This window comes from Gallinula chloropus (genome assembly GCF_964237585.1).
Source record: "Gallinula chloropus genome assembly, chromosome: 1".
In the NCBI taxonomy this organism is placed as follows: Eukaryota; Metazoa; Chordata; class Aves; order Gruiformes; family Rallidae; genus Gallinula; species Gallinula chloropus.
Window position 1 is genome coordinate 181754450 of NC_140085.1, and position 22753 is coordinate 181777202.

General features: G+C 42.1%; 1 protein-coding gene across 1 annotated transcript in view; it reads right to left on the reverse strand.

Moving 5' to 3' along the window:
* Window positions 1-21810, reverse strand: part of TSC22D1 (TSC22 domain family member 1) — a 93817-nt gene extending 72007 nt beyond the window's left edge. Inside the window, exons 1-2 of the mRNA XM_084276200.1 lie at window positions 21534-21810; window positions 18021-20884 (exon numbers count right to left, since the gene is read on the reverse strand). Of these exons, the coding sequence (XP_084132326.1) occupies window positions 18021-20851 (2831 nt within the window). The 5' untranslated portion in view covers window positions 20852-20884; window positions 21534-21810. The remainder of the gene's footprint in view (window positions 1-18020; window positions 20885-21533) is intronic.
* Between the last annotated feature and the right edge of the window lie 943 nt (window positions 21811-22753).

Sequence of the window (22753 nt, forward strand, 5' to 3'; positions counted from 1 at the left end):
ACAAGTTGTTCAAATAACTAACACAATTAGCTCTGTGGCAATTCAAATTTCCCCACCCCCCTACTCATGCTCCCTTAGAGAACCATTCAGTCAAAAAGAAATATAAAGAAGCAGTTGCAGTACAAAAATCTCAATGAATTTCTCTACAGCTGTGAGTAAATTCCAATAGAAAATTCTTCCCTGGCTATGTCACTCTTGTTTTTCCTCCAGGGAAAAATGGATACCAAATATCTATAAATAATAAGCATTTGTGAAAGGCTTTGAAATTAGTCCTGTCTAGATGCAGCACAGAAATTAACTACCATATCATAAATGCAAAATCCTTCTCCTAGATCAAGGCAGGATTGCAAGAATGAAGTAGTACCAGTTAAAAAGTTAAAGATGACATTTTTGGTCCATCTCCCTTCCCAGTTTAAACTTACATGCACCAAACTTCAGGTGTTGGGATTTTTTTTAATTATTATGTAGGCTTTCTATTACACAACTAATTATTTGAACTGATTATATTAACCTTTAGAGAACAAACCCCATTACTACAAACAAAAGAATTTAACAGCTTGTTTTGATGCTGGAACCTGATGTGAGGTACATTTGTGTGGCAGCTGAAAAGCTTTAATAACAAGGGAGATCAGATGATCCAAATCAAAACAGGAAAACAGCATTAAACAATTATCTGAATCAGGTTCCACTGTCCTTAGGACCATTCATATTTTCCATATGAATTCCAAACAATGTGAAAATATTTGTACTTCAGTTTCATTCCAATAAATATATTATTTATTGATAAGTACAATCACTGAAATTCTACTTCTGTTTTTTTCCATCTGCTATCTCCTAAAGCTTCTAGTTGGTTTATTAAGTAAATCATATGCTAACAAGAGTAACAAGTTCTTCAGTAGTGATCTACATAACAAGCAAGTATTTCTATTCCCTCTTGCATTTAAGGGCACTGTCATCAGGAGTCACTGATTTCAAAGCAACTTATGCAGTAAGAATTATGCATGCACTCAGCTGTTCTGGCTTCCTTATTTTTCCTCTGAGCCTTGCCTTCACCCTCACTCTACTTACACACTTTTTTTTTTTTACCTTAAAAGATCTCTAGTACCACTCTGGTACACAATTTTTTAAAAGTATTTAAGTCATATCAATTAACCAAAGTATTTAAATGCTCAGAGATATTAGAAACTTAATCCCTTTATAATTTTCTTCCATTAGTCTCAAACCCCTAATTACAAAAGCATGATTGTCTCCCAAATGCAAACAGCACTGGCAACTTTTCAAAGGCAAACGAGAGTCAATTTTTCTTCTCTTTAATTATTTAGAACTAAGAAGTATATCAGGAGCACCTTACCTTAAGTCCTCATCCACCAGAAGTAACATTCCATCCATCCTCACAGCCTATTAACCAGCACCACATACTTCAAGTTTCTGCTGAAATCATGACTGATTGCATAACAAGTTTTTGCAAAAGTCAACTATTCAAATTACTGGCACTAAGTTAATAGACTAATGGGATTTGTAAGCTTACCCAACCCAGTCCTACAGAACAACTTTGCAGTTCGGAGCCATTTAGACCCTTGTACTGTTTAACTGTTCATCACAGGCATATTTATCCTGCAGGAAACAGCACACACAACTCTTATATGCACATCTCAAAATGTTTGCACAGTTCCATAAGTATGGAAAAGACAAGACCAAAGATTTTTCATATCAGCAAAAACCCTCTGTCAATGAGCATGGAAAAATCCTTCTGAAAAAGGAACCAGCCAAACTAGTTAGATATATCTAAACATACAAAGTATAGCAGCTTAAGAAAGGGTTAAAACAACACATACTATTACAGAGTAACAACTGGAGAAGGAAGATACATTCACAATCAGTAGACTTGGCTTTATCTTCTTACCCTCCCTTCCTCATCCATCAGTCTTTATGAACGTTCCCCACTAGAAGGCATTTCATAAGAACGATTCCTTTTAGTCTTGATCATCAGCACCCCTTCTCTGTCCTATATTTTGACTACTTTAGCCACCTTTATGAGCACAGTCTTCCCCCTGCAGTCAGATTTCTACTCATGATCTTCAATTCAAAGGTCGTGCTGTCTTGCATTGCTCAGCAACATACCAATTGGTGTCTTTTCTACCATACACAAAGTCACAATAAAATACAGATTAATAAATTTACCACCTTCTTCAGACCCTTTTCTCCTATGATGCTTTATGGAGATATTCACAAATTTATATTAAGGAGGGTCAGGTGCATTTTCTTAAGAGTAAAGCTACACAAACTTGTATGTGTGGTTCCACCACCCTCCCCAATCCTCTGCACACAGTTTGCCTTCCATGAATGCACGATGCTCATGTTTGACCCTCTCCCAGTAGATATGAGCAAGTAGTAGTACATGGTAAGCACCAACATAAAAGCAATTATGGTTGATATTCCTTTATGGATGTTTTAATTTAATTTCCAACAACTCTGTGCCCATTTTCTGAGAAGCTTAAGATATTTCAAACTAACTGAACAATTAATTCACCACCTTAATGTTCCCATAAACACACCACCTTCTAATATCACAAATATAATAACATGATGGAAATTTCAAACCACAGACTATCCAGCACGAAGACAAAAAAATTCCTGAACAACAGTCAAAGCATAAATAGAACACTTGGCTAATCCTATTTTAGTTAAGTCTTATACAGCATTTTCTAATCTCATATTTAAGACGCTTCGTTAAAGCAATGGGAAGTTAGTCTAGATGAACTTGTTAACAGGTTCCATCCCCCCCCCCCAATGGATTCAGAAATTCATGTCAAGGCACTAAACTTCTGTGCAAAGTCTTATTTGGTAACTGATCTTTTACATCAGTTACATGCCACAGAATGACTTAGTATATTACTTTGGTTTCTGAATTTTGTATTATGCCAAACAGCAATTTTCTCCAATACTACCTGATTCTGCAGCCAACAGAGAACATCTGAGATAACAAAGACAAGTTAAGGTCACTTACTTGCTTTAGCAACTGCCGTTATTTAAAAAAATATATACAAAGTTTGGCAGAAGATCAACAGGCTTTCTGCATTTCTACATTTATTACTCATTTGACTGGTAACTTGCAACATAATTGCCTTGTGTGTATAATCCACATCACACTCCACTTTACAGTCTAATCAAACATTCTCTCCAAACACCACATACAACCCCTTGAGAAGTCTGCAGACTCCTCCAGCTCCTGAAGTCGGATTCCTGGAACAGGTGCTGCAGATGAAATACAATACTAATATTTAGCCAAAAGCCACGTGATAAGGAGAGGAAGGGGCAGATACAGCACCTGGGGCTTTTCTTAACCCAGGTTTTGATTTAAGTCTTTCCCACAATGGTACTCGTGTTAGGGATCATGCTCTGGTCTTGTCAAAGGACAAACTCATTAAGCAAAATACTAATTTCCACAGACTGAAAAAGACACACACATTCTACTCTCTGAAAGTATTCTGCTGTTGGATGGATTAAAACAAATACAACACAATGGGAAGAAAGCTATTTTCAATATATTACAAACTGCAAGTTCTAAATAAAGTCAGAAAAAAAACCCTAAGTAGATTAGTTGTCTCCTTTAGGGTTTAGTAACCTCTGACGTGCTTGCTGATCTGCAGAGCATCTGATACGCCAGCAACTCTTGAAATCTGGGAGTCCTGAAAAACGTGCCCCAGAATTTATTAGGTGTAAAGTCACATTCCCCCTCAATGCACAACAGTGCCATGAGGGAGTGTTTTGAAAATTGCGTATCATACCTCCATCCTGGTAACGCTTTTGGAAATTACTATTAGTACCCTGGTTGCAAGTGTGACCACAAAGGCACGAATCAAGCTGAACTGTCCTGGTGTCTTATTTTTTTTTTACTGTGAATACAGTTCAGAGAAACTTTGTCAACAGCATTTACCTGACAGAACTGGAAGCACAGGAAGCTTTTCACCTCTTCATTCAGAGTCCTTTTTTCAGCCTCAACCTTTACGGCTCCCTGCAGCTTCAAATGCTTGCTAGGTGCCTATTTATTCATTAGCAACCGCTAATACAGTTATGCACAGACTCCAAAAAAGGAGTTTTATCACCACAGAAGCCATCTTCCCTCCCCAAAGCTGGATAGAACTACCGAGGATGACCCTGCTCCGAGCTGGGACAGAGGCTGCTAAAGGCCATCCCTCCTCCTGGTACCTGCAACCTACTTTCAGTCCATCACATAAGCAATGAACATATCTGTATGTTTAAGCCCAGGAAAGCTTACAGTGTAGCCTGACGCACAGCCAAGCATCTGAAAAGCACGCAAGCAGGAAGAACAGAAAAATCCAGCTGCTGAAGTTTGTTTCTTTTAACCACACTGGTACAGCTACCACCTTACTGGGCACAACTTCTCCCTCCACAGCCAGCTCCTCCACACGCATTCCTATAATCAACTTCATTATTTTGTGTTGCCAGTAAGAAATGGTTTATCTTTTGTGCCTTCACAAGATTTTAAGCTTGCTCTTGTATTTTGTTAAACAGGCATAATTTTGAAATTTCACAAGATTTAAAGATCAGAAGCTGTCTTCTGAAGGTTTAACATTTAAAGCATTTTTCTTCTTTTACAGGCCTCCTGGATACTCGCCAGGGGCTCTAATGCCAGTGCTATAGCATCCAAAATGCTATTTTAAGCCGTCGCTGTGCTGACCATTACATTTTTAAAGCACGAGAACAGCTTCCTGAAAAAAAAAATTATTCTAAGTGGTTTTGTTAACAAAGACATAAATATTTTCTTTCTGCTTACACATCCTATTTTCTGACCTATGCTTTGAGGAAGTATAGTAGTTTTACACCTTCCTCTACTTTAAAGGTACAACAGCCTCTGAACCTTTGCTACTCTGTAACGTCAGTAAAACATCACTGCATCCCAGCTAGCTTTTAGCAGCCATGGGATCAATTCTAATCATTCACATTTCTAGAAAAACAGTCAAGGGATACATACAGCCACCTCCTGTGCCTCAGTTTTATCATGCTGATCGAATAGTTTCTTCTCCTGCCCTCAATACTTGCTACTGTTTTCAATAACGTTTAAGTAAGAAGAATTTTAAGTTGGAGCACATTTCTAGTTTGGAGCACATTTCTAGTTTGGAGCACAACCCTGTCTTCAACAGTTGTCAGCACTAAATACTCCCAAAGTCACCAAAAAAAGGTGAGAGTTGAAGCTACAGAAGAACTCTCTCAAAGATGTGCTTGGTTCCCCTGAATTAGCTAATAGTCCTAAAAGCTGAAGCCAAAAGTAGTTTCATTTTCCATGGACTATTATAATTCCATATTGTTTCCTATGTAACTAGATGTATATGCACACTTTCAGTGCTGCTAATTGCTAGGCCCCAACAGGACCTTCCAGCAATGAGCTCTGCAGACAAAACCGCTCTCAAAATTACCAGAGGCACTTTTACCATCTTGTTCCCAAATTATCTGAGGGCACATAAGGTCCACCTCTTGTTCCAAACTAGTTCTCATTTATAATTTAAAGCACAAAAAATTGGATATGTTATCATAGCTTTAGGCTCCTCATGAGTCATTCTCTCAATCAGAAGCCTGATATAGGTTTACCATTCAGCTTTAGAGATTTGTTTCTTGGTTTAGGTATTACTTTGCCCTTTTATTTTGAATTCCTTCTAATCCCTGTAGATCATCTTTAGTCATTTAAAGAAATATACCACCACAACTGAATTCTGAGATGTTGTAGGACAGGCTCCAGCAACACAACAGGCCATAAGTCCTTAGCTTTTTGTTTTCAAAGGCTTGCATAATTTACAAGATGGACATTCTGAGCTTTGTAAATGTCCACACCAAAAACAAATGACCATTTTGGCACATTTGGCAATAGATCTGGAACTCTTAAAACTATAAATTCACCATAGGAAGAGTGGGTAGGAGTTGAAAACCCTCAGAAAGGCAAAACTGACCAGGTAAGACACTGTGCTGTACTTGGAAAACACATACAAGAAGAGAAGAGGAAAGCCACTGGCCCTAACGCCAGCTCTACCGCTGCAGAAGCGCGCCAACCTAGCCTACAAGGATTCAAAGGGCTTTTGCTCAAAGGGAGAGACTCTCTAGGAGAACAAAGAAAGGAAAGTAATAATGCAACAGAAGGTCTTCCCACAGTCTGACAAGAAGAAGTAGCAGCACAAAAACTTACCATTTAATTACTGGTACCATCCTTTTTCTTATCCCCTTCACTGCTCCTTCTGTAAAGGCTCACCTACAGCCAGCCTCATTTGCCTGAGCCAAAGTATCTATCATTCATCAAGAGCTCTCAAGCAAAGAACAGCAGGTGCTGAACCCAACTGGAGAACTGGAAAAAAACACTGGACAGTGCTAAAGCAGAACAACTGAAAGACACCATTACTGGCTGAGAAACAGGATGCTCTAGTTCAAGCAGCATAACCTAGCTTTCCAAGTGTGCCATTTCACCAAAATTATCATGAGAGGAGCAGAGCAAAGTTTTGTAGCCTGTTCTTAGGTATATAAACAGAGCAATGCCGTGAAACTACAATAGAAACATTTCACATGAAGAAAAGCAAATACATTAGTAAATCTTACGATGCAAGCTGCATGCACATGAAATACGTTAACCCAGTAATCGTATAATTAACATCAGCCAGTAATAATTCCATTGTAACTCTGGAAGGTGTTGGCCTCAACAGTTAAGCATCAATGAAAACACTCACTGCCAAGGATATGCAGCACCACCACACCACTCGGTCACACTAGCCAGACTACAAAACCCGCTTCAGCTGGCCAAAAGCTTCTCCACCAGTCACTACTACTTACAGCAGTGGGCCACTGTCCAAAAGCCATCAAGAGGAGCAGAAACTCTTCTATCCATTCCCAAGAAATCACACTGAAGAAGCACACAGATTCCTCAATATCCTTCTTGCCAAAGTCTAAAGGTTCAGAATCTCCATCTCTCTAATGAATAACAGGTTTGTGTGGATTTCTTAAATACTTTTTAGGTCAATAAATATAAAGACAGTCTTCTATTTGAAAATACACGTGAACACTTAACACAATTACTATGTCCTTTACAGAATTTTTAGAGGACTGTTTGTGATGCTTCCAGAATAAACATGTTAATCCAATCACTTCATAGGCATTTAAAAAGTATGTTCTAAATATTTTATATATGTGGACAGTAAATATCCACATTAAATATTCCAAGAGATTGAATTCTGATGGTCAAATACAAAAAATGAAGGTAACTATTACTAGCCACAAGTCTGCTATAACATGTTAAATATTTTCTTCCCCTTCCACTGATCACAGCACTCTCCAGAAGCTGAAAATATCTTCACACAAATCAGCTACTATTTACATGTCAAATTGCAATGAAATAAAAAGGCTGCTCAATTACTTCACAGTGCTACAGCATAAGCAAGCAGCACTAAGAATCTACACATCCCAAGAGAAACCTTACAGTCAGTGAAACCTTAGAGCAGAGGCTAGCTCATGACAGAAGGGTGACTCAGTTTTCAACACAGTAGTACCCCAGAGATGGCGTACCTCATTATTCACAGGGTACATCTCTACAGGAATGTACAGATCACCAGCCTGATTTGCTGCTCTGTTTTTTCATAGAGCACTAAAAACATATAGGATTTAACATGCTTTAAGGTGTCACTATCTTAGAATAAACTTACAAATTACATGGCCATCAGACAAAGTCCTTTAGGACCATCTTTTCTGCCCTTTGTTTTCAAGCAGCCTGCAAAGTGGAGCCCCAACTCACAACCAGGCCTTTTAACTACTACCCCATCAATAACAGGCTCGATTGCCAACAACTGCATATACTTGGCTCTAACACACACATGCCTGATACCATTTCAAAAATTGAAACCCCTTTCCCCATCAGCAGGAGAAAACCAAAACCAGCATCATAAGCATTTCACACCCTCCTTCCTCCCTCCTCTCTCTCTCCAATCAAATACGTGCTGGGGAACTTCTCTTTCACAAGCAATTAGGGATCTGGAAGGAGTCTCACCAACTTGGAAAGAAAGGAAGGTACATGGAGGCACATGCATAGCCTGCACCATTCTGCAAAGAGTTATGAGTAACTTGCCATTTCACCCAATGTATTATATTAGGCCTACTAAAGAAACACTTGGCAGTGCGATATGCTGATCCATTCTTAACGTAATAACCTCATTCAGGAGATTAAAGAGGTACATTTATACATTGAATTCATTTGAGTGCTACAGTAAATTATTTAACAAGTACTTAAAGTAAGTAGTCATTAACTCATGGTTCCCTTTATTTTATTTTCACTTGGTCTTATTTTGTAAGAATGCAAGAAATGAAACTGTAAGAGCAGCAATTGCTCCTCTCACCACCAGATTTGTTTTGGGGTTTGCAGGGTATTTTAAAGAATTAAGTTTTATATGTTCTCATATACATGTATACAGATACACAACATTCAAAAATTTAGATCAAATAATTTAAAAAACCAAACACATTAATCAAAATGTTTAGTAGACATTTCAAGCTAGGGCCAGGTCAAGATTATCACTAAATAGCTTTCAGTATAAACAAACCATAATGGTGAATATAAACTATTTATTACTACAAAATCCTTCCAAAGATGCTCAGTTTGTCATTGTCCTTTGATGTCATTTATGGTACAGGATTCTCAATTCATGCCTCACAAGTTTACACACACACACACACACACACACCCCAATCATAAAACATCCTGAGCGGTTCGCCTTCCGCTTACATGCCCTCCTACAGGACAGGCACTGCTGCACGAACGCTCATGAAATCCTAGAGGAAACGAAAGCCTTCACTTCTGTCAGGCTCAACCTGAAAGAATTTGAGTGCTGTTTAGAAGCCAGAAACAGACCTCCTCAGAAAAACACAGAAGCTTTTCACACAGTGCAAAAAGACATTAAGATCCTTTGACCCCTATACATACATACAGTAAAATTACCAAGCTGAAGACAACCTTCCACGAAATTTACAGAAGTTCTTTTTTGTACTGTGCTTATCCCATCTCAGGCACAATGTATCTGCCAAACAAGTTGCAATTCAGATTCTGCCTGAGAAACTTTTGCTTCTTGCTCTTTAAGAGAAGTATTTCAAAATTGCAGTCACAATAGAAGTCAGAGCAATCATACAGACTTGCTGGGTTTGTTTTTAATCACAATCTTCCTTACTAACTATAACAACACTAAATAAACCCACAAGTTGAATATGGTTACGTTTGTAATTCTTTGATTTCTTCAGTTTCTTTTATGTAAGTTACAACTGCCAGTCATCATCTCTTTCATCTGTACACGACTGTGACAGTTTGTGAAGTGAAGGTCAGAGGAAGCTTAAAAAGCATTTAAAGTTTTCTCTCATCTTGACAGGGATTTCATCCCTCCACATTGCACAGGGAGTTCAAAGGTACTGGAAAAACAGTAAAAGGTATTTCTATACCATACATTTGTTTACAATTATTTAAAGAAAAATACCATTTCTAAGCCAAGTGCAAGCAACTTGCAACAGATAAAGCTCAGAAACTTAACGCTTTATGCAGTTAAAAGGACTGCTGACAAGATACTAAGCACCAAAGAAGATTAACACTCAGTTACCAATAACCAGGACTGTTACTGACCTGTGAGACAGTGAATTACAAATAAAAGATCAATGTCAGCAAAAATACAGTGTAACTTACACTGTATTTGAACCTTCTGATCTTAAAGGAATGAAGTAACACTGAACACACAGATATAAGCATACACTAATGTAACTGTGTGCTGAAATTACCTTGTGTGTGTAACTCATCTTTAGGAACTAGACTGCAGTATACCAGCCAAAAAAGCTACTAAATGTATTAAGATACTAAGATTATTGTTGAATGCATATCCACTTTTTCATCAGCTTTCAGTACTGTCCATAATACTCAGCACAGTGCTTTGATACTGTTGCTTAAGCAACTGCTGAAGTAGTTCAAATCTTACACACAATGAAATCAGAGCCCCGAAAAGCATATCCATACTAATTAAAACAACAAAAAAGTCCCACAGAAAGAAAAACAGAAGGTTGTACAAGTAACCAAGTCACATACATGCTCAAACAATTCACCTGTCCAAGTGGTCTAGGACACTTAAGCAACATGTTATGAGACACTCAACTGGAAGTTGTTTGTCATCAAATCTATAGCTTACTAGAAATAACTGCCTATTTCTTCTGACAGACTGTGGGTTCATCCATATTTTTCTGTTAAGCCTAAACCTATGGAAGATCTGGTGCCTGTTTTAGCAGTCTACAAAAACGTACTCCTCAACTGTACTCCAAAGAGCACGTTATTCAAAGGTCCATGAACAGATGATAGAGACACACCTCGAGTTTAGAAAAATACAAATCAGTTTTTCAAAAGTTTCCTTGTGGAAAAAAAACCCCAGACATCAGTGGTACTTGCATTTGTGCTACAAGGAATACAGTCAGCTACAAAAAAAAAAGCTACATCTCTAACCCTTAGTGATTAAAAAAACCCTTCCAATTGCTTTACTTCCTACTCTGCTATTCTGACATTCTTTCAAAGTTCCATATCAATTTCAGCTCATACCCCCTCCCCACAGCAAGGAAGGCCAGTAACAACAACAAAAGACAGTATGCCAAGGTAGCAGCTCTTCACTGACAAAAAAAAGAAATTACTTTGACTCTCCTGGACCATTGCTAGCCCTGCACTGCAAGAAGAAATATAAATCGGGACACGAACTTCAAGCTTGAATGCCTACTTAAAGAGATGTCCTAACTGTCAAAGGTACTCAATATATGAAGCTTCAACAACACTACAAACCTCAAACCAGTATAATAAACACTTAAACACACACACAAAATACATTTAAAACACACATGACAACACACATTGGCCTAAGTGCCCAAATATAGACATACCTAGATATTGATTTTTCATGCTTAGCACAGTGGTGAAAGCTTGACTTCATATATACATACAGAGCACCACAGATCCAAACATATTCCTATGTTTATACAAATTCACATAGCATTATTTCAAACTTACAGCAGTAATATTTAGGCTCAACGTACCCTCTTTCAAACAGTGTGACAAAGACCAGTGAAATTCTGGAAAACTACTAACTGAAGAAAGAAGGTTAAATTACCAACAGCTTTAGAACAACTTAGATGAAATCAAGACTAGCAAGCGTACTTAAGACTATGGAGCAGCAGAAGAAAATATTTCAGGGGTAATTTCTGAAGTATGGAAAAATAATGCCAAAATAATTTCAATGGCGTGTAATAACCAATTAATTCATTGCTCAAAAAAAAAAAAAAAGGTCAACAAGTTTACAGTGACTTTTCCTCTCTACCAAAACGGGCGCTTAAGATTTTTACTTTGAAGTCTAATAAAATTTCATTAAATTTCACAAGTTCAGTTATTAAAGCATAATCTGTAGTTGACCCACAATGAGTATTATTTGTAAGTTCTGCGTGGCACCGAAGTCAGAAGCCCTCATTTAGAAGGCATTAGCAAGTCATTTAGTCCATCAGGTAACCAGCAATGATGGAACACCCAAACTATCACAGGCACTACACTCTAGTACTTGCATGTAGGGGATCATTAGAATCCCTGCCTGCCAAACACATACAGTCTCTGAACATCTCGCTCAGGAATGTTTATCCAGCTTCAGTGGAAGATTGAGACCTTTGCATATAACTGCAACCACAAACCAAACCCTGTTTCCAAGGCTGGTAATGCATAATAGGCATTTGGAGGCTTGCACAAAATGAGCTGATAAGGGTTTCTACCATCACAGCACTCCTTAGCACAACTACTGTCTTTGTTAGCAAATTCCAAAGAGCCCAAGTGTTGCAAGACATTACAGCCAGAAGGATGATCAGTTGCTGCAGGTTGATACCATAATTACGTCGCATTTCCACCGTGCCCTTCCTAACTCTGTGAATGCTTTAGAACAGGCTAAAATACAGTGGCTGTCTCCAGTCACTCCAGAGATCTTTCCATCTTAGCTTTAGGCTATGGTTTCTTGTACAATCACATTGAGAATAAACTAGTTCCTTATTTATGGTGATCATTACCATGAAATAATTTACTGAATAATCTTCCCCTTAGTGCCTGCTTAGTATGCTGTTAAAGCATGCTTTTGCTTAATGGCATTGCCTTTGGTGGCCTAAGTGCAGTAAATGAAAGGTACAGGCCCACTTTAAAAAAAATAATCATTTGTTACAATATAATACATATTGCACACAACATATTTTAGTCTCATAAATTAATCAAGAATACAAAGCAACAAGTGCATTAAATCAATGAGAATGAAGATGCTGTTTTCTTCTTTTATTCTTGTTTACATTTCACCTACACCGAATTGCAAACCAAGACAGCAGATTAATCCCAAAAAAGTCATATTCCAAGAAACACTTGCTATTATTACATCAATATTCAGGTGTGTGTAGTTTCTACTTCTAAAAGACCATACCTGTGATACCACCATTTACAACTTGATCTACTTCCTAAGCTGTTAAGACACAGGTCTGAAAAGGTTTATTTACTTTATTATCATCTGTAAAGCCAACAGCATTATTATAGGCTTTTTGGTAGCACAGGTGTGCCATCCAAACATCTTTTAACTTACACTTAAGCAAGGTACATTAATGTTTTGGGGTTTTATTATTACTTGCTCCTCCTATCCTCATAACTATGCTAGCTTACCACCAACCTACAGTCATCACTGTATTGTGGCATTACTGAGATCACAGTAACTTGTGAAGGCTGAAACACTTCACTACCGAAACACAGACTGACAAACGGAGCCTGTAACGTAAAGAACACAAATCATGATACAGCAGGACTGCTTTTCAACACTAAGTTTTTTAAAACTTTCTGGCTGTTTTTCAGCTTGTATGTTTTAGCATGCAGGTGATTTTAGGCTACTTACCCATTTACAATTTCCAAAGAGAAGAAAAAAAAAACAAAACCACAGTGCTAAGGAACATTTTCTGGAGATCAGGCTACCAGTCAGAGAGGTACATTTCTCAGTATCTCCAACAATTTGCCTTAAGTGCTAAATTACTATTTTTACAACCCCTGAAATCTGCTGGCTCTTCCTGTCTTTAAAGACAATGCTATACCAAGCACTGTAGCAATGCTTAGTTCAAAGCGTATCACAGCATGCAGAAAGAGCATCTATAAAAAGGTCCATCCAAACAGGTATTGCCACCTATAGCCAGTCAGCAGACACACAGTGTGCAGCTCCTAAATTCTTCATTGTTCGTCGCTTAGAGTGGAGAGCTAACAAATTCAATGCTGCCAACAGCAAGTATTTTATTTCACCAGATGAAAGCTGGACTTGTCAACATGATACAACAGCAACCACATTTTCTTCACCAAAGTGCTCTCTTTTACTCATGTGACTTGTCATTACTGAGAGTAACTATTTTTTCAAGTTCCATAAATAGCCAAATTGAAGATATGAATAGACTTTTTTAAAAGAGAAATCTCCTAGAATTCAGGTTATGCAATCTTCAGATTGGTGGCAAGACTAAAGCAAGTTTAAAATCTGAAAAACGTAAGATAGCAACACTGTGACTTAAAAAAACCCCACCATAAATCCATGCTACAGCACCACAAATTCTTTGTTGTAAAGTATCTTCTCCCTTTTTCATCAAATACACAGGAGCAAAACTTAAACCAAATTAAAGTCCATATAAACTCTAAAACAGCTTACAAAATTAGGTATGCAAAATAGTTACTGCATCAAAAATGTTTAATTCAAACTTCCCATTCTACTTTGGATTCATTCACTGCTGCTTACTAATATCTTCAACAAGTATTGACTACATCTGTAAAAATCTTTTACGTACTTGATCAATGTTCCTTCTATATACTTGTTCACGCAATCAAAACTACTCCTATTTTCTGGCTGCACTCCTGCATTACAGGCTAGCACTAGTTAGTACTTACTACTAAGAGATTCTCCAAGGCTGTTCACAAGTCTTTCAATTCTCACATTCAGCTCTAATCATCCAGCTTGCCCACAGATTTAATAACAAGCCAAAACACACACCTTCCATGTATTTACTCCACGTTTTTCCCCTCTGTCCAGCTGTAAAGGGATCTTTTAATAAAAAATTCACTTCAAGAAGAAAATTATGAGATTGTCAGATAACAAAGACTACTTAAAATATCTAAGTCAGTTTTACATGTTCATCATCACTTTTTCTTCCTTTCTTATGCTTCACTGCTGGATGAAACACAAAAACAGATGAGAACAACTTGCATCAGACCAAAGAACGAAAGCAACTCTACAGGAAACGCTGTCAAGGACAGGGAGACAGTTATTAGTTCTCTTATCCTTCATTCACAGAATCTGCTTTTGAGTAATGGTAAACAGCATTTCAGACTAAGCTATTTTTAAATACACTTACAGCAGCCTTTATAAATGCTCTAGAATACATTGATTTCAGTTTTCACTTTACGAGTAAAGAATTATGTAAGTCTGTACAAAAATCTTATCACAAGCAATTACAGTGTAATAAAGCATAGTCTAGGAAGATGTAAAACTTATTTGCAATATTAAGTATAAATACACAAAATAATTCACTGCAATATAAATATGTATCCTTCCATATTTATGGTTCAAGAAAGAAATCCTCTTCTATAGTTCTAGAAATTAAATACTAAGCTCAAAAGACAATGTCTAAAATTGATAGGATTTTATAAGTGAATGAAATAAATTGAGGTAACTGCTGCAAATCCAATAAGCTATATGAGAATCATGCACTAAAACAAATCCATACCGTAATTGAAGCTAAAAAATAGATACTAATACCAAAAAATGGCCTGCATTTTTGTAGATTGACATATCAGAAGAGATGACGAATCTACAAACATCTACAGTATACCCAGCAGGCTTAAAGACTACTCAGAACTAGGGTGGGGTTTTTTGATGGAGGGATTGTTTGGGGTTGGAGATTTTTAATTTTTGTTTCTAAATACAGAAAACAACAGTATTATTTGTATCCTCTCTTTAATAAAAAATTCTGCAAATCAATTCTCCGTAGAGCCTTTTGCCAAGCCGCTATTTTTTAGTATCCCTTATTTCATGTCATAGTGACAATTAAAAACACACAACATTCATATTGGGGAAATAAAGGTGACTGTTTTCAAAGTAGATACACTCCATGCCATCTGTATTTAAAAGGCCAAGCCCTGGTAACAGGCACTGAAAGACCTATAAATAGTGTTTTAAAAACTGAACAGGGTTGAAGACTTAAAGATACTGGCACGTCTTGAAACATACAAGTTTAACAAAAGCTGGGAGTTAATCTAAACAAGGTATTACATGGGTCAGATGCTTTTTCAAAAGCAAATGGAATTTTACAGCTTCTCCACTGTCCCAATTATGTCATCACTTACTACTTTCTCCTACCTTTTCCCTTGCCAGGTTTAGAATCACTTGGGATGTATTGATATAAATCTTCAGTGACATATGCATGTGCACAAAACAGAGAAATGGGGATTTTATACACACACACACTTACAATATACCTGTTTCTTAAAGGTTCATACACTTTTACAATGTATTACCCTTTAGCTCCTGCGAATGAGAGGATAATCTAACAAACAGACAAAAAATACTCTCAAGAGAACTCTAGTTAGAGATATCGGATAGCCTGATAAATGAGGAGACAAGCAGAATAAGAACCTATCTTGCACCACCTCTAGTGAGTGATGAGGTCTAAGCTCCAGACCAGAAGAAATTCCAGTCAAGATGACAATACAAGTAACACTTTGCCCTGAGATCCCCTGGAAGCGGAAACAGAAGTAATCTCACTTAGCTTTTAATGTTACAGGCAGATATACAGGGAGAAGTGCTGCTGTAAATTATCTAACTGTACACAAAAGTGACCTGACCACTACTTCCACACACACAAAAAAACAGCCCATGATTATTTTTGGTCTCCATTTAATAGAGTCATATCCTGCTCTATGTAAAGCACCTAAATGCTTTTCCAACTGCAGCTAAACTAAAGTACAGTCTACCTGGAGATGACAAATTGAACAAAGGCGCAACATTCATGGAAGAAGAAAGGATATGATCTTCAGCTAGCCAAATAACAGAGGAAGAAGGTATTTCTGGCTATTGTTACCCTGGGGGATTTAAACATTCTGGGAAAAACTACCAATCGTGACAAACAGCTCTAACATATGCTCTTAAAATCATGGTACAGTCACGTGCTAGATGTAATTTTCCAAAACACTGATTATCAATGAGCTTATGATGATCATACTCAGCTAGGATCCCCATACAGCTTAGGGGGCTTTTTTTCCATGGTTAAAGAAGAAAAAACACACATAGCCAAACACAAACAAGACCCATGAAGAGAAGGATTAGTGTTCTGGTCTAGAAAAATGAAGGAAAACAAAAAAATCATTTCTGAGAAAATTGACTGGTAAGAGCATAATGGTAACATCGTGGGCTTCAACACCTTCATCTGTCTTCTACCACCTTCATCTGTCTTCTACCACCTTCACATACTTACTGACTAAAAAACATAAATCAGAATCAAACAGTGTTGGAACTTGTCTCCAGCACTCCTGGAAGACAAGCTGATACTCATTATAGCTCTCTGGCATCTTAGAAGGACATGATGAAAGCCACTAAGGCAGTCAACACCTCATCATCAACATAATCAGAGACTGCTGATAGAGTTAGTATTTTCAATATTAAGAAAAGAATCCGGCCTCTCCCACCAACCTGAGTTTTTTGCCTGTTTTTTGTTTTAAGTCAAGTGTGGCCAACGATATTAGTCCTGATTTCAGTTACAGTACTGAGAAGATACTTAAGCTCTTCACGTCCTATTGGTATGGCATTTTTCCCACCCCTAAGCATTTAATGCTTTATTTGGCCTTCTCACCTGAGTCTCAGTTTTCCTTTTCTAGTGTTCTCTGTCCACTCCTGCTTTCTCAAGGTAGGTTATTTATCTTATTCTCCTGTTGACATAGCTTCTCAGACAAGTGCTTTGGGAGAAGCATCGCAATTTTCATGCCCATTTGTAAATGCATATCAGGAGTACTACTCAACATAGTGAGAAATCTCCACACGTAATTAATATCAAACAATTGTATTTGAAAACTTGTTTGGATCGCTTCAGCCTGCACACGCAACAGCCCTTCACAAACGACACGGTTTCTCTGCACACACTGTCAAAGAAATGGGAATATTCACATGCACATACTTTTAAGACCAGCCAGTGGTCATTTATTTGAGAAGATGAACGTGGGAGAGCATGTGCAGTTCCTTGCTCTGACTGCACAGAATGGGTGCACCAGATTGAAAGGCTTACCACTCCTCCGCAGGCCTGAGCGGCGCTCACAATGGATTAATGCTTTGAAGCAAAACCACCAAGACCAAAAGTGCCTCAAGTTCAATTTAAAGAGCCACAACGGTGTTGCTGAACCTCCCTTTTCCCACCATACTCGTTTGCCTAAAGCGTCTCTTGGCTGTCACAGAGAAGGCTTCTACATACACCACAGACTTGCAACTGGTTCGACCTGAGTAAAGTCAATACTTGAAAAAAAGAAGCCAAGGCAGGATGAAGTCTAGGCTTGTGAAGAAAAAAAAACACGCTACCAAAGAATAAATATTAATTATTTCAGTATAATAAACAATCTAAACTACAACCACCACTCACATACCCACACTCCACCGTATTCTTTTGTCTTCCTCTATACAATGGGAATATACACACTGTTACAGATTGTTAAACACAATTTACCCACGCAACAGTTTCAGAGCATAATCAATACAACCCACCCCTCAAGAAACAAGGATTTCAATACAATACCTATATGTATTGGGACCCGACATACGTATTTTTAATTAACCAAAACCACCACACTTTATTTCACAGAATGGCTGTAGAGAGACCTGCAAGTTAGTGCAAATCAAACTATCAGACAGTGTATCTTTCAATAAAGTTACAGGCAGTCTTACCTCTCATCCTCACCATCTACAAGGGGCGTCGTCAACGGCAGCACCTTCAGTGGAAAGAGGGAAGCAGAGGACGGCATGCTGCTGCTACCACCATCCGAAACAGCCGATGCTCCAACACCACTCTCGCCACTGGCAGCTTGAGGTAAACCCACTAAGGAAGGTTCTGTAGGGCGCCTGCCATCTTCAGTTTGGGTTACAATTGGCTGAGCTAGTGATTGTGCGGGGAACTGGGTAGAGCTTAGCGGTATCTGCTGTGGCACACTCTGTGCCACTGGCATACCTATACTCGTTGATATCAAGGGAGGCTGGCTAACACTTTGAGCCAAATTCCCATTCTGCATGGCCGAAGCTTGTGCTATATTCTGTGGCTGTCCCAAGCCTATAGAAGCTGAAGGTATGCCAGGGGGCACAGCTGAACCAGCTTGACTTGGTGCAGGAACAGTACTAGCAGAAGGTATAGGGCTAACCGCAGGCAGCTGCTGGCCAGTCATTCCTTGGACTACAGATTCCACTCCTTGTGCCTGTGGCTGTACAGGTAACAAGGTGCTTTGCTGAGCAATGACCACTTGCTGAGGGAGGCCTGAAGCACTAGCCTGCAATCCCTGCTGCATTATTCCTGCCTGCACAGGCTGCACTACTTGCGAAGATGGAGGAGCAGCCGTCGACGGCATGACTGGAGGTGGAATTTGGTTTGCAGCAGACGGTGGTTGCACCACAGCGGCTACACTTCCTTGCTGCCCAACATTCAGCATCTGACCACCGGCACCTACACCTGGTATCGCTGGCGGTGCATGTGCAACAGGCTGAGCTGGGGCAGCAGCTGGATGTGCTGGTACTGAAGGCTGCATGCTCTGCGCCTGGGCAACAGGAACCGGTTGCCCTGCTCCTACTCCGGTGGAACTGGGCTGCATGGCAGGGGCTGGAGTCTGAAGGATCTGCTGATGTTGAATGTAGTCTGGCATAGCCCCCGTAACAGAGTTTTGGTTCACCGGCTTAACGTGACCCGCGGCCATCTGCGTAGGAACTGTCTGTTGCGGCTGCTGTTGCTGTTGTCCATACTGCAATTGCTGCTGCTGCACAACCGGCAACGTCGGCACAGGCTGCGCCGGCTGAGAGTACGGTAGCTGCTGTTGAGCCATACTTTGAACGGCAGGTTGCTGGTGGCCCAGAGATGGGGATACACCTAACATATTAACCGGGGCTGGCTGAACCCCAGTAACAGTGGTTAAACTGGCCTGTGCAGGAGGCTGGACCCCTGGCTTTTGCTGTGGATAGTTTACTTCTTGAGAATGCAGCTGGACTTGTGCAAGCTGCGATTGAGAAACACTCTGTGGTATACTAGATGCTGGAATTGCCGGAGGAGCAGCACTGCTAAAATCCATCTGCTGCAGACCCACACCTTGAAACGCTTGCTGCTGTACCACAGTAGGTGCTCCCATTTCTCCACTTCCCACACTTTCTGTATAGTGACTCAGTGTGCTTACATTGCTGCTAACAGAACTCCCACTGGTGCTCTCCCTTTCAGAAGTCACTTCAAGCGGGTTTTGTTTTATCGTCTCTACTGCTTTGTTTACTGCTACTCCTTCTGAAACTGCAACGGTGTTTTCTTTATCATAGAATTCAGTGCATGTCCATCTACCTTTTTTGAAAGGTTCGGAACTAGAATCTAATTTTACAACCCTAAACCTTGAGGTGCCAGATGCAGGCTGCTGCTGGCTCGATCCCACTGCCATTCCTGCAGTCGGATTAGTAACATTGTTAATGACACTAGAGGAAGCACTCGTACCATTGCCAACACCACTCAAGATATTCACATTAACATTGCTGCTAGTTCCAGACAAAGCATTTACATTACCAGTACTTGTGATGTTGCTTAAATTTATAGTACCAAGCATGCTGCTTGCCACACTAGAACTACCACCACCCATATTATTTAAGGTACTAGTTCCAGTAGCAGGACTTACACCTAAATTGCCAGGAGTACTTGTAGTGCGGATATTAGACACAACAGATGCTGGGGAACCAGTGGATGATGCAGCAGAAACTGGTGCAGTTGATATAACATTGTCAGAGCTTCCAGTTGTTGATAGTTTTCTAAATGATGGACTGGGTGGCGGTCCTCCAGAAATCGGGGCACTGCCCACCCCAGGATGCGATGGATGGTGGTGTCCATGATGGTGGTGGTGAAGATGGTGGTGGTGATGAACATGATGGGGGTGAACACTTCCATTGATCACAACACTCTGCGGCGGGTGATGAGGCAGAGGAGCATGCTGCTGAGGAAGATGAGGCTGGTTTGGAGAAACAGCCCCAGGAGTCTCTGCCTCTTGGAAGTTATTTAAAGTCTCTTCAGAGGAGCTCCTCTCGGGTTCTCCCAAGTCAGTGGCCCTGGATAAAGAAACATCCAAGATTTCTGAAGACGACAGGTCTTCAGTGTGGGACTCATCCAGGTCATCGTAGCTTTCTGTATCCTCAGCTATGCTGTTATTAGAGCTCATACTTGCTGATATTTGAGCAGGGGTCACACTGGTAATTTGGAAGCCACTTTTCTTTTTCATTTGAGCTCCAGTCTGTGCAAGAGGCTGTGGCTGAAGCGGAGACTGCGAGAGGAGGTTCAGGCTTTGTGGAGGAGGGGGTGTCGGCTGTGGACCCGCTGATGAAGATACCGCAGGAGATGGAGGCGGCGGCTGGACCAGCAAAGGCGGCTGATAATCCTCGGCGGAGAGGGCAGCGCTCCCAACGCCGGTACCTGGTGCAGTGGGAGCAGTAACGCAGCTGCTGCCGCTGCTACTGCTGCTGCCCCTTCTAGGAAACACTGCCGGGTGCGCCATCTTCCTAGCACTAATGTCTGCGGCTGAGTCAGGCTGGTGCATTGTATCGCGTGTATTTTAAGAGTGCAATCCCCCGGTATGGAGAGAGACAGACAGACAGACACACACACACAGTTAGCTTTGCGCTCATGGCAGGGCAGAGAGACACCACGCACAACGCCCCCCCCCCCCCCACCCCCGGCTCCCGCAGAGCACAGGCTGAGGCGCCTCGGCACCGCCGCTAACCACCCCCCTCCCCTCCGAGACAGGGAGGGGGCGAGGACGGGTCCTCCGCCGCCCCTAGATTAGCGCCTCTGAATGTGACACTTTCAATCCTCCGCCATTCACTTTCTTTCTCCTTCTCCCCCCCCCCCTTTTCGTCTCCACCACCCCCCTTCACGGCCGCCCCCCCACCCCCCCGTCCCCGACTGCGCCTCTCCCGGGAGGTGGGCAGCGGGCGGAGGAATGCCCGCGGCAGACGGCCGGCCCCAGGGGCGAGCCCCTTCCTCCCCGCCGCTCACCCGGCTCACCGGCAGCCGGCAGAACCGCCCTCCCCTCAGCGGGCGCCGCCGGCGCCGCCGGGCCGCCGCCTCCTCGGCGGGGCGAGAGCAACCGGCGGGCCCTCAGGGCAGCCCGGCGAGGCGGACGGCGCCCCTCGCCATCGCCGCTGTAGTAGTAGTAGTAGGAGAGCGCAGATACGTACAGGACTGGCGCACAGCAGGGCGGCAGCGGCAGGCTGAGCCGGGCAGGGACATCCCCATCAGTGGCAGCCATGGAGCTGAATCATTTTGGGTATTAAAGAGACGGAATAAGGAGGGAAGAAAAGCAGCAGCCCAACAAGAGAGTCCATGAAAAGGAGGGAGGGAGGAAGGGGGAGCCAGCCAGGCAACCTCTCTCTCTCTCTCTCTCCTCCCTCTGTGTCTGGCTGTCTCTGGAGGAGGCTCCGCTCCGCACGCTCTTCCTTCCCCCTCCGCCTCCTCCCCTTTATAACAGGCGGCACCCACTCTTCCTCCGCAGAACCGCGCCTGGGATCAGTCCTCCTCCTCCTCCCGCGTGCGCGTCTGCCCCGTCCTTTCTTCCCTCTGAGCCTCTCCCGGCTTCCCCGCCGCCGCGGGTCTCTCCCCCTCCCGGCCCCGTCTCCTCACGAAGCGCTGGAGGAGGGCGCTGCGCGGGGCTGCAGGGGGGAGGGGAAAACTCGCCAAAGGGGAGGGCAGGCGAGAGACAACGTAAGATGGCGGCCGCAGCGCATGCGCGCCCCGCCGGCAGACATAAAGCTCGTCTGGCCGAGCCTGACGGAAATAGGCTCGGCTCGCGTGGCGGAAATTGCCGAGCGGCGCCGAGCCCGAGGAGGGGGGAAGGGCGGGGGGTTGTCCCCACGCGGCGGCGCTCCTTTTGGGGAGGGGGCGCCGGGCAGGGCTGTGGCTATGGCGGGCGGGCGGGCGGCCAGGCAGCCCTCCCTCAGCCCGGCCGCCTCGCCGCGCCCCTTCCCCCCCCCCCCCCCCCCAGGTGCCTCTCTCTGTCTCTTCACCGGGCCCGCAGCATGACTGTGCCTCACATGACCCGCTGCCGCCGCCTCCCTCCACCTCCTCTCCGTTGCAGATTTATATTCAACTTATTCATCACCTTCTCCTTTCTCTCCTCCCTCGGTCCAGAATGTTCCTGCCCATTCTTTCCCCCGCGCGTAGGGAAAGCAGAGCTGCCTCGCGTCGGGGCCGCCTTCCCCTTTGTGCCCCCGGGGGCTCGCCTCCCCTCCCCGGGCCGGGGTCGCCACACATGACTCCCCTCACGCCCCGAAATGGCCGCCTCCCACCTCCACACATACGTCCTCCCGCCCCTCCAGTCACTCTACCCTCTCGGCCGGCCGAGCGGGAGGCTCCCTGGGGCGGTAGAACGCTGTCACCGGGCGGTGACGTGAGGCCCCGG